Source organism: Agrilus planipennis, unplaced genomic scaffold (assembly GCF_000699045.2).
Source record: "Agrilus planipennis isolate EAB-ADULT unplaced genomic scaffold, Apla_2.0 scaffold81, whole genome shotgun sequence".
Taxonomy (NCBI): Eukaryota; Metazoa; Arthropoda; class Insecta; order Coleoptera; family Buprestidae; genus Agrilus; species Agrilus planipennis.
In genome coordinates this window covers 110,663-122,623 of record NW_020438902.1, presented here as the reverse complement: position 1 = coordinate 122,623, position 11,961 = coordinate 110,663, and the positions used below count along the sequence as shown (strand labels likewise).

At 33.0% G+C, this 11,961-nt stretch overlaps 1 protein-coding gene across 2 annotated transcripts in view; it reads right to left on the bottom strand.

Annotated features, from left to right (window-relative positions):
- The window catches only part of LOC108737222 (putative helicase MOV-10), a 63,741-nt gene that overhangs the window by 663 nt on the left and 51,117 nt on the right, over positions 1 to 11,961 (bottom strand). For both annotated transcript variants that reach the window (XM_025973304.1, XM_025973305.1), the window contains exon 17: positions 4,019 to 4,195. In XM_025973304.1, coding sequence (XP_025829089.1) covers positions 4,019 to 4,195 — 177 coding nt within the window. The remainder of the gene's footprint in view (positions 1 to 4,018; positions 4,196 to 11,961) is intronic.

Sequence of the window (11,961 nt, the reverse complement as noted above, 5' to 3'; positions counted from 1 at the left end):
TTTATACATTTCATGTATTTTTAAAGCTCCGTAGTTCAGTAATAATAATGGACCATAATAAAACGGAAGGTGATGTTCATGAAATCGGCAAAAAATTGAAAAAAAGAATTTAACCAAAAAATGACAACAAATAACAAGTAAGTTCGTTAAAAATTTACAATGTACCCAGTCACGTTATTGTAGAAGCTGGACTATTAAACGTGTGTTAATAAATGTGAACTAAATATGCACAAGCTCTACTAAATATACAATATTTTAACAGAACAACATCTACAAGTTAAAGAGTCTTATTTCAGAAATTATGTGAACTTTACATCAAGCCGAAACAATTACATTTAAGACGGAACGAATGTTCAAACCTTCGGTAGAAATGTGATATGATGTCGCAAATTTAAATTTACAATTTCAGTTGTTGCGATCAGCTCGTTGCTAACCGTACCATTGACAACACACAAGGTTATAACGCATTTACAAGAACAAGTCGAAACTAGTCTCAAATGAAAATTGATAAAGATAAAGAACTCTAAAGAGCAACTGTTCGCTAAATCATCCCTACATGCTGCATTGTTTAGCAACAAACATAAAACTGTATGTATCTAGATATGCATGTGTATATCTCCGCTTTTAAAGAATGTTTCATTTATGTATGTGTTTTTTATATTTAACAATATACCTAGATAATTTAGATATTTAATTTGTATTTCTTCTTTTCGGGAAATGCGAAGTTTAGCTCAGGATAGGAAAGAGTGGAGGTACGTGTCCAACCAGTCTTAGGACTGATGACCTTATGATGATGATGATTTCTTCTTTTCGCAATATAATTATGAATATTATGTCGAAAGTTATAAAAAAGAAAGATAATTGTCTTATTTAAAAAAAATAAAACGAAAAAGGAATACACATGCAAGATTTAGATTATTTGCAGTAAATAATTATTCTTGGTTCGAGCTCAGCTATTCCGACTGGCGCACGGTTGGATTATAGTTTTTTATTTTCCCGACTTATTTAAATAAAACTGTTAAAGTTACATGCAAACTTTCTAATCTCGAAGTTTAATTTGACTGAACTAGTTATAGCCCGGTCAAGTTAGCTTTAAAAATAGGGGTAGGATTAGGTACATTGATTCACATAAAGCTGAAAATTGGTATGAATATTGGGAATACCATTACAAATAAATTGTACCCATCGATCCAACGTATGCAAAAATATTTATTTTTTCATCTAAACGGTAAGCTTTATCGTAAAAATAGGCGAGACAATAATTACCCATTATGCAATTTTCTATAAAAATTGTTTTTACGCTTTTTTCCCTAAGAATCACCATTTCAGAGATATAGAAATGCAAAAAGTTGAAAAAATTCTGTTCTTCATAATATGCACACGTTTCCGCGGCACCTGTGAGATAATGTACTTAGCGCGTTTCTTTTTTAACGTGGTTTCCCCTATTCCACGATTGTGGTGCTGAGCTAAAAATATTGTATTAAATAAAAAAAAAGTATTATTGGAAATGATGAAAAAGCTGTTAGTTATGAGAAATTTGGGAAATTATTCGTGTAATTGATAATCATCTAATGGAACTTCAAGCACACTGTCTTCTTCTGAATACAAGTAAATTGTTCAAAGAGCGATGCATCAGATGTCTCTTCGCTGATATCGTAAGAATCCTCTTCTAATGGTGATTCAACACTGGTGCACGATTACCCTCGACATCTGATACATGCTAATGAATAAAACAATCCAACTTAGCATTACATCCTTTTTTGCAATTGCAGAAAATTGTATTAGAGTGTTTTTCCGGTGCAGGTGGAGGTAAAGTCTAAACTAATTCCAATGTATTCTCAATTAACTTCCAACCCCAGCCTTTTAGGTTTAGTTTATTACCAAACCACACTTGAACTTGACAATACACTCGAAATAGATGTTGATTAGTAGAGGTTGGAGGAAGACAAGTTAATTGCACTCGTTTTTTGTTGAGTATTTTTAAAAAAAGATAAGTATTGAAACTTATCTAAGCACGTAATTTTTTTGAAGCTCCATATACAGAAAAAAGGAAGCGAATTCTGTTGGTAATAATCAACTAAATCTTGTTTCTCAAACAATTTCAAAATTGTTGTTTTACCCCTCCTGAAAAATGCTTATGTCGTGTCGCAGCCAGTTATTTCATGTAAAAATAGTATGTGATTTTGGCATTTTGAAACAGCAGATAAACTTTTGGATGAATATATTTTCTATTGCTGTTGAACCGCTCTAGGTTTTAAAAAATAAATATTTTTTTCCGTTGGAGTTCGAGCAGTAATACCAATAAATCAATATCTTCACCAACCAATTTGTATTTGTCGAGTTAAATTGTTCTATGGCTATTTCGATTAACTGAACATCAGCCATATAACCATAAAAAATATTTAATCCACAGTTTTGCGTTAGGTCCACCTCCTTCATGTTCTCTTAGTCTTTCACTGAACTGATTAACTAATGCTCCAGATGTTTCTTCGTCATTTTCAACATCATTATATGAAATAGTGTTATCCATTAGGCTCTCAGCAGTAATGATATGATTTGCATCTATGACGTCATCAATATTAAGCTCTTTTAATATTATTATTGCTAAAGTTAGCTGAAGTAATGTATGAGTTCGAACAGCTTCCGCATAAGCATGACCACTGAGAATTTTTTCTAATGACCCAAGTGTATTAATCAAAGTATTTCTTTCATGCTGCTTCCTTGCATAATGTAACCAATTGCATTAAGAAAAGACATGAGTAGATGAAATCCTCCTAGCCTAATTATGATCTTTGATAATTCAGACCTTTCTGGTGCTGGTGATACGATTTCATTTATACATTTATTTTACTATAACTTACTACACCATGATTTTGGTAGATCTGTATTGGTATATGAGCTATTGCTGCAAAATCTTTTGCTGGAGGGGCTTCTTTTATTCGTTGTATAGGCTCTTCTAGTAAAACTGAACTTTTTGGAGGTAAAATTTGAATGATACCCATTATGTGAAGCGTGTTATGACCATCCAGCGTATTTACATTTATATCAGCATTGTCTACAACATACTTGTAAAAGTGGCAGTTTCTGGTGGTAAGATGTGAGGTGGACGGTGACTGGCTTGTACACTATAGTATCATTATAAGATGTGCACCAAGACGAAAAAAAATGTAAAAGATGTTTTAACCCAAAAAAGACCCGATTGTAATTTTGATTTGAAGGAACTTGCTTGAACAGCAGTCATAATGCTATGGCTAATATTTGTGCATAATAATTTTAAATATTCTAAATTTAATCGTTTATTTTTTAGAATAAGTTTGTTCTTCTATGTGTTGTCTTTTAATTGCAGCAATGGTACTCTTCCGAGTGTGTTTTTTTCGATACTACATATGAATTGTCACAGATGTCTGGTTTTTCAGGTATTTCAAAAATACATCACCTTTTTCAATACTTGCATCAATAAACATCTTTAGGCAACAATTTCACTTTCGGTCAAAAGGTTACTACAAATAAAGCAAAATTGCGACATTTATTTTACAAACAGAAATCTGCGCAAATTTTACTAGGAAGGAACGTTCGAGACTAATACTATTTTATTTAGGTCCACGTGGAAAATTCAGTAGTAGACTTATATTACGCCTCTGTAACGTATTTAAAGGTAATTGACATACTATACTTATTATGAAGAACAGAGCTTTTTCAACTTTTTGCATCGCAATATCTCCGAAATGGTGATTATTGGAAAACAATGCGTAAGAACAATTTTTGTTTCACTTTTTTTTATAATAAAATTTACCGTTTAGCTGAAAAATTAAAAAAAAAAAAAAACGAATTTTACAACATTTGACATTGAATATCTTTTTTTTGCACATTGATCGATGGGAACTTTTGACAATTTATAATGGTGTTCCCAACATTCATGCTAATTTTTTGCTTTATGCGAATTATTGTAACCTTGAATGTCTATTCTGACCGGACTATTATACTTATTTTACTATTTGTAATAGAATATTTTAAGAACCTTTGGGTTTCGTAAAAAGCCTAATTTAAACTTCTGATCATTGTCGCAGTTTTGTTGTTGGGAACGAACAGTTGACAAAAGAATAACTAAACGTTCTTGCCCCTGGAATTTTTCCACAGAACCGACGGTAATATTTTCAAGATTTTTAGCTCTACAAGCATTTCTTATCTTTTCAACCTGAAAAAAGAAAAAGATTTTCAAATGAAGTTACATATTATTGTTATAATAGGAATCAAATAGAATGCTAAATATCAAAACAGAGTTAGGGGATAACAGGGACAAGGGGACCACTTTTTACGTGGAAATACTCTGAAATTTTATTAGATATATATTAAACTATAACTAACTTTAATTTTTATTTTATGAGAGATGGAAATACATTGGCTCATACATTTTACGAATAAAAAAATAATTCACCGTTGGAGACAAATGTAACAGACCTTGAAGCAATTGTAACAACGTCGTATATGACAAAAAGCGTAATAAGAAACAAAATACATTTTCTATTGAAATAAACAACGTAAATAAGTGTAATAAAAATCAACTTAATAATACTCTTGAAGTCTTAAAACAATCCCTGTAATTAATGCAGCAAAAATAAAGACGCTGCGTCACCATCTCTGTAGTACAGTAGTTTTTGTTTTTATTCGTTTTACAGACTACTCACACGCTTAAATCATTTCAATTTCATTCAAATATATAATTTCTAATTTTATTCACTTGTTTGTTCCTTGCTCCCGTTTTACTTTTCCAGTTCCTGGGTAATGTCCAGATTTCTGAATTTTACGACGGTTACTAATCACTTGATTAAACATGTTCATTACACTAAATAAATTAGAAGGTAAAAATACTACGCGAAATAACTTTTCTACCGATAAAAGCGACTTTTTAAAATTTATTACAAAGAAAAAACTTATCTACTCTAAAAGACGTTACAAACATGAGTGATTAATATTGTGAGATAAAAAGGTTTTTTGTTTTCTCAGAAGCTTGTACAATAATAAGCGCCACGGCGATGATCGGATGATGCATGTAATAACAGGCGATATAACATACACAGTATAAAATTTAATATTGCGTGTTGTTAAATTTCACAGGCAGATATTCGGGAACTTACTATTGTAAGTGGAATATCAGCACACGCGTTAAATTAATAAGGCGTGTTGTTTAATTCTTTGGTGGAAGGTAGAAAAAAATAGCACTCTTGCAGCGAAGTCGACTTACTTAAATATATATTTACAAATATGTACAGAGTATCTCCATCGATTATTAGTAAGATTACACAAGTGCCTCTTGCGTTTTTGTGCTGACTTAGTTCAAGTGCCTGCTTTGAAGTCCTTGGTCACATCTTATATCTAACTTAAAAACTAGGAGGAAAATGCCAAGGGTGTGGCGAATGTCACCATTGGTGATTAACCCTTTAAAACCACTTTGTGGAGACGTACAAGGCGGGGCTTTCAAAACTCAAAATATGTGGAAAGAGGGATATTTACAACCTGAGAAAAGATCGGCTACATCAAGAAAACAACAAACGGTACCTTTAACTGTGAACTCATAAAAATAAACACCCCAAAATAAAAATGAAATTATATTGGTGATCATAAAGGATCCTTCTTAAACCGTTACCCCTATAAACTAATTTAACCATTCACTTTATGCGTCTAGCCATCCTCGAAGGGTCTACGGTCAAATAACACAATGCCGCCTAGTATGTTTGCAAAGTATTCTAAAAACTGCATGCAGGCACTTTATGGCCTGCATTAAAAAGGAACGGCCTTGACTCTGAACATACCGCCCGCCTTGAACGGTCCCGTTCAATAATAATTGAAATGTACAAGATTTCTAAACACAATAGAAAGTACAACAATGAATTCACATTTTAACACTGCGATAGAAAAGCACATAGAAAAAAACATTATGAATCCTAAATTGTCACTAAAAGCTACCAATTTTCAATTATAAACACACAAACGTCACGAAATTTAAAATCATAAACATAAACATTGAAAACTTTCAACAATTTTCTTCACTAATTTTTTACTACAAGCGTGTTAGCATAACTTATAAGATACATTAAATGAATTGGAAGCATCTATTTACACAAATTTTTTGTTAATATCTTAAGGGTAATAAAGGCACTAAACCTTTAACACTGCACGTTTAAAACATCGGATTTAGTCTTCACTTTTCTAACACGCACTCTTTCATAGTCTTCCAGAAAACCGTTTAGAACTCGGTCACGTGACCAATATACAGGTCGCACATTGTCTTCTCTTGACACCACTAATGTACCGAGTTTTCCTTTTTCCGCACTTTTTTGCTGCAACTTGGTTCTGGTTACTACTTGATTGAGGTTTTCTTTATGTCGTCTCTTCCTGAAGTAGAGCCTAAAGAGTTGGATACATTCCCATGCAGAAAGACGATTCACAGGTAAAGGTGTAAGTTTCACCTGAGGCACGCTTGCAAAAGTATCTCCTATTAGGAAGAGGGTAGAAGTGGGATTGTTGTTAAGATAATCGGATAAGGGATAGTCGGACTGGAATAGTAATTCTAATTCAGTCGTATCTCTTAACAACTCATTATCTGCAAATAACTGACTTATTGTTTTACAAAAATGACTCTTAAATGAATTAGTCCCTCCTGTAATTAGACCAATGAATGGTTTAACATAATTTGCCAAGAGAAGTAAAGGGTACACGCAAACTTTGATTTTTCCACGACTTCGGAATCTCTTTGTCATAATATAGAATGATTCACAATAATCCAATCCTACATTAGAAAATAATTGCTTTTGAAAAACCCTATTCCTTAGTAAATTTTCCCTAAGATAAGATTTACTACGATGCTTGCTTTTGAAACAAAAAACGCAGTTGTGTATAATTAATTTTGTTGCATTTTTGCCATTAATTGGCCACTTGTTTGCTCTTACAGCATTCAGCCTGCTTTGAGCCTCACTATGCAACCACATGACGTGTTCTTCACGAATAATTAAACTTACTGTATTATTATTTTTTGTTAGCACAATCGGATGTTTTTCCGAGAACGATAAGTTACAATTTCCCACGGAAATTAACTTGAACACATCTAAAACCTGAACAGAAGAACTACAGCCGCCCTTTATATTGATATATGTTTGTTGTGACCATTGCCTAATATAAACACTAAACTTCTCCCTTTGAATTAATTTTAAATCTACCCTTAACAATTCACTAATTTCGCTTATATCTAGATTAACACTAAAATTTGGTTCACCTTTAGAATTAGAATTATGGTTTTGTAGAATGCGTACTAATTGTCTATTGACGAAATGATCGGACAATTTGTCACCAATGCAAGACACAATTGCAGTTTTAACGTTTTCCTTATATTTGTATTTAGATCTAGTTTTTGCTTCAATCGATTGATTTATTGGTGTTTCATTTGGGTCTAAACCTTTTACAGAATAATTAACTTCATAAACTTTTGAATCAGAAGTACTTGTGTCGTCTACAATCTTACAATTTTTCCCAGTATGTAGCATAGTACTGAACTGAATTAACTTACTGCATTCCAGACATTCTGTCCACCTGCATTCACCATTATGATGCCCACTCTTTAAACAATTAAGCCATGTTTTAGTTTCTTTAAATAACTGAACCCTTTCCTTATTTACCTTAACTTTCACAAACCTTTCACTCTCTCGAATTTTATGCCCTTTGCAAACTGAACCTGAATTAACCCTTTTTGGTACTGTAAAGATTTGTTTTTTAGTAAAATTATATTTATGCTCATTGTTTAATTTTTGTTGATGTGAACTAACAAAAGGAGATAATTTACCCTTTGGACACGTTGTTACGGTATTTTGAATATTTGTATTCTCATTCATTAATACAGTTACATTACTTTCTAATCTAACTGCCACTTTGTTTGTTTCTAAAACACCCTGCGCATAACTAATTGACTTAAAATAAAGATTTTCGAAATTATTGTATTCTACACTATCAAACTCATCCACATTTATTTTCATCTGAAGTTCATCAAATTGATCTAAGACACCATTAATTTCATTTAAACGTATTCGCATTTCACTTAAGTTATCTTTATTTTCCTCCGCATAAATAAACTCACTGAATTCGGCTAGCCTAACCTTTAGAATTTCTTGTTGCATTTTACATTCTGCTATATTTGACTCACAATTCACACTTTGATTAGGAACAGTTACATTATTTTCCAATGTAACTGCCACGTTGTTTGTTTCTAGAAGACTCTGCGCATAACTTATCGACTTAAAATATAGATTTTCAAAATTATTGTAATCGACACTATCTATGTCATCTACATTGATTTTTATTTGCAGTTCTTCAAATTGATCCAACACACTATGAATTTCACTTAAACGAATTCTTATTTCACTTAATCTAATTTTGTTCTCTTCCGCATAAACAAACCTACTGAATTCGGCTAGCCTGACCTTTAGAATTGCTTGTTGCAATTTGAATTCGGTTATCTCTGAAATAGTAGCCATTTTTATATACTAAAATACTCTAAAAATTTAAAACAATAAACGACTGAATTAGTTTGGGTGAGGAAATACACTTAGGAGATACTCTACAACTTACTATGAACTATGCGCCTTACCCCAGGGAAGAAACAACCTCTCCTCCAGAACTCAAAAACACTACGAATCTTCCCTCAATGCAGTATCCTCTTCTGTGGAATACTTATCACTTGGCGCTTCCCTCACGACAATTTCCTCTACTCCAGAACTCGGGGTCACTTGATACGAGCACTTCACAAAATGTGGAATTGGTTAACGTTTCACTATGATACTTCGCTGCGGTTTTTTCGAATCACTTAAATTTATTAGAACTTTGATTTTGTTTAACACGTATTTGAATTCACATTCTACCTTCCGAACGCATATGTATATTAGCCCACAATGACTAACAAACTTACATTTATTGTTCACTTCCACTTGTGAACAACATCACACAATTTTAATTCGCACACAATTTTGCGAATGTATATGTATTTTAGTCAACACAATGACTCACCCTCTGATAAAGACTTATTGTTCACTTCCACTTGTGAACAACATCACACTTTTAATTCGCAGTTTGCGAACGTATATATATTGTCAATACAATGACTCACACAACTTATTGTTCACCTTCACATGTGAACATCACACTAGTTTCAACGAAACTTAAACCCTTATTGTTCACTTTAACTTGTGAACCACATCACACTAACTTGCACAGTTTTCCGGAAATCAGCATCCGGCTCGAAGGACCATGTTAAATTTCACAGGCAGATATTCGGGAACTTACTATTGTAAGGGGAATATCAGCACACGCGTTAAATTAATAAGGCGTGTTGTTTAATTCTTTGGTGGAAGGTAGAAAAAAATAGCACTCTTGCAGCGAAGTCGACTTACTTAAATATATATTTACAAATATGTACAGAGTATCTCCATCGATTATTAGTAAGATTACACAAGTGCCTCTTGCGTTTTTGTGCTGACTTAGTTCAAGTGCCTGCTTTGAAGTCCTTGGTCACATCTTATATCTAACTTAAAAACTAGGAGGAAAATGCCAAGGGTGTGGCGAATGTCACCATTGGTGATTAACCCTTTAAAACCACTTTGTGGAGACGTACAAGGCGGGGCTTTCAAAACTCAAAATATGTGGAAAGAGGGATATTTACAACCTGAGAAAAGATCGGCTACATCAAGAAAACAACAAACGGTACCTTTAACTGTGAACTCATAAAAATAAACACCCCAAAATAAAAATGAAATTATATTGGTGATCATAAAGGATCCTTCTTAAACCGTTACCCCTATAAACTAATTTAACCATTCACTTTATGCGTCTAGCCATCCTCGAAGGGTCTACGGTCAAATAACACAATGCCGCCTAGTATGTTTGCAAAGTATTCTAAAAACTGCATGCAGGCACTTTATGGCCTGCATCAAAAAGGAACGGCCTTGACTCTGAACACGTGTGTACATATGTAATAATTATTGGTAAGAGCAATCTATCCTTTAGATTTTATTGGATTCGAAAAGGACAGAATCGACAAACGTACGTGTTGTGTAACTGAATTTATCTCCAAAATACGTCGTTGGCGATACATACATAAAAACAAAGACAACCTGTAATTAATAGCAAATATGTAAATTTTTGTTTAAAATGAACATGGAAATAATTTGACTCGATCTCCTCTAACCGAAATTATACCTATCACGTCACACGTGTTTTCGTTACCTATCTCTAATATTCACTGCCATTAATAAATAAAACTGTTCCTTTCAGAATAAATTATTACTGATTCTTTTGCATGCTTTCAATTATTGTCTATGGTTGTACACCATTAGTTATCTTATAGAATTTTAATTTTGTAAAAATGATAGTAAAACTGCGTCGGAAAAAGTTAAAAGAATACGAAATAATAATTTTAGTGAAACATGGGTAGAAAAGAAAGACAATGCCTATACACAAATAAAATTTGGGTAATGGGCATAGTATAAATAATTTCTGTGCTGAAAGAACAAAAAAGAAGGGCAAAAGGAACAGTAATGATTGGGGTTAAAAAAATTTGGAGACGAGGGTGGAAGTAATAGATAAAAGAGTAATTGTCATAGAGGGAATAAAAAGAAACGAAGATTGGGTGATTGTGCTTTTTTATTGAAATGAAGAAAAAAAGAAGTAATCAGAACAAATTGAGGAGAAAACTGAAGATTATAAGGACAATATGTTGGTGGATTTTAATGTTAGAATAGAAAAAGAAACAGGTGCGACAATTAGTGATGAAGAGAATTTAAGAAATTCAAGGGATAGTTTCATAGATAGGGAGGAGAAAAAATTATACTGTGGTGTAGAAAGAATGGTCTATGTATTTTGAGATGAGATGAGTCAGGAGAATATACTTTTACACGGCATGGAAAGTCTGTCATAGACTACGGTTTAGCAAATGGAAAGGCATAGGAAAATATAAAAAGTTTTGAAATTAAAGAAATTATAGGACCGGACCATTTGTCTATAGTCATGGTATTGAAAGAAGAGGTATGAATGCAAAGAAGTGATAAAATCGTTAAAGAGTGCTGTTTAGGAATATAAAGAAAGAATAAAAGAAAAAATTTGAAGAGTAAGAAGCTGGAAAGCTATGAAGGAGATAATGAGTGAATGTTTGATAAAGAAGAGGTTAAGAGTGGGAACAAGAGAAAGTTGGTGGAGTGAGGAGTGCTGGAATAAAAAAAAAGAATATAAGTTTTACATTAAGAAAATTAAGGAACGGATAATGTATTGAGTAGTTTTATAAATGAAAAAGATACGAATATAGAGACCAAATTAAGAAAAGCAACAGCGAATCCAGTGAAATATTAAACTGATATAGAAAAATAAGCAAGAAAGTGGGAAGATTGAAGGGATACAGTCGACGAAATAATTTAAAAAGCTATTAGAAGGAAGTAAGAAGAGAATAATAGGTGAAGAGGGAAGGATGGAGGGGAGTCAGATAAAAGACGAAGAGGGATTAAAGAAAGAAGAAGTAACAAAGGGGATAGAGACACTAAGAAGGAAAAAAGCTGTGGGGTTGGATGAGATTCTAGGGAAGGTAAATAAATATGCTAAGGATATTATAGGACAGAAATTATATGCAATTATGGTAACCATTGATGTGAGGTGTTCGGCGGTAGGACCGATATTTAAGAGAGGAACAGTAGATGCCATATACATGCTTAAAAATAGTTTGCAGATATATACGAGGGTGGATTGATAAGTTTCCGGCCTAACCAAGAGATGACGCCACTAGGCCTACCTTGAGGTGACATTCTATAGTACCATCCTTGGATAGCTTGTAGCTATAGTTTCAGCCCGATCTCCTTGCTAGTGTAGGTTTGACAGCACGCTGAACAAGACGCCTCTGTGGTTTTCGTAAAAATGGAAAAGCAGGAAAATCGT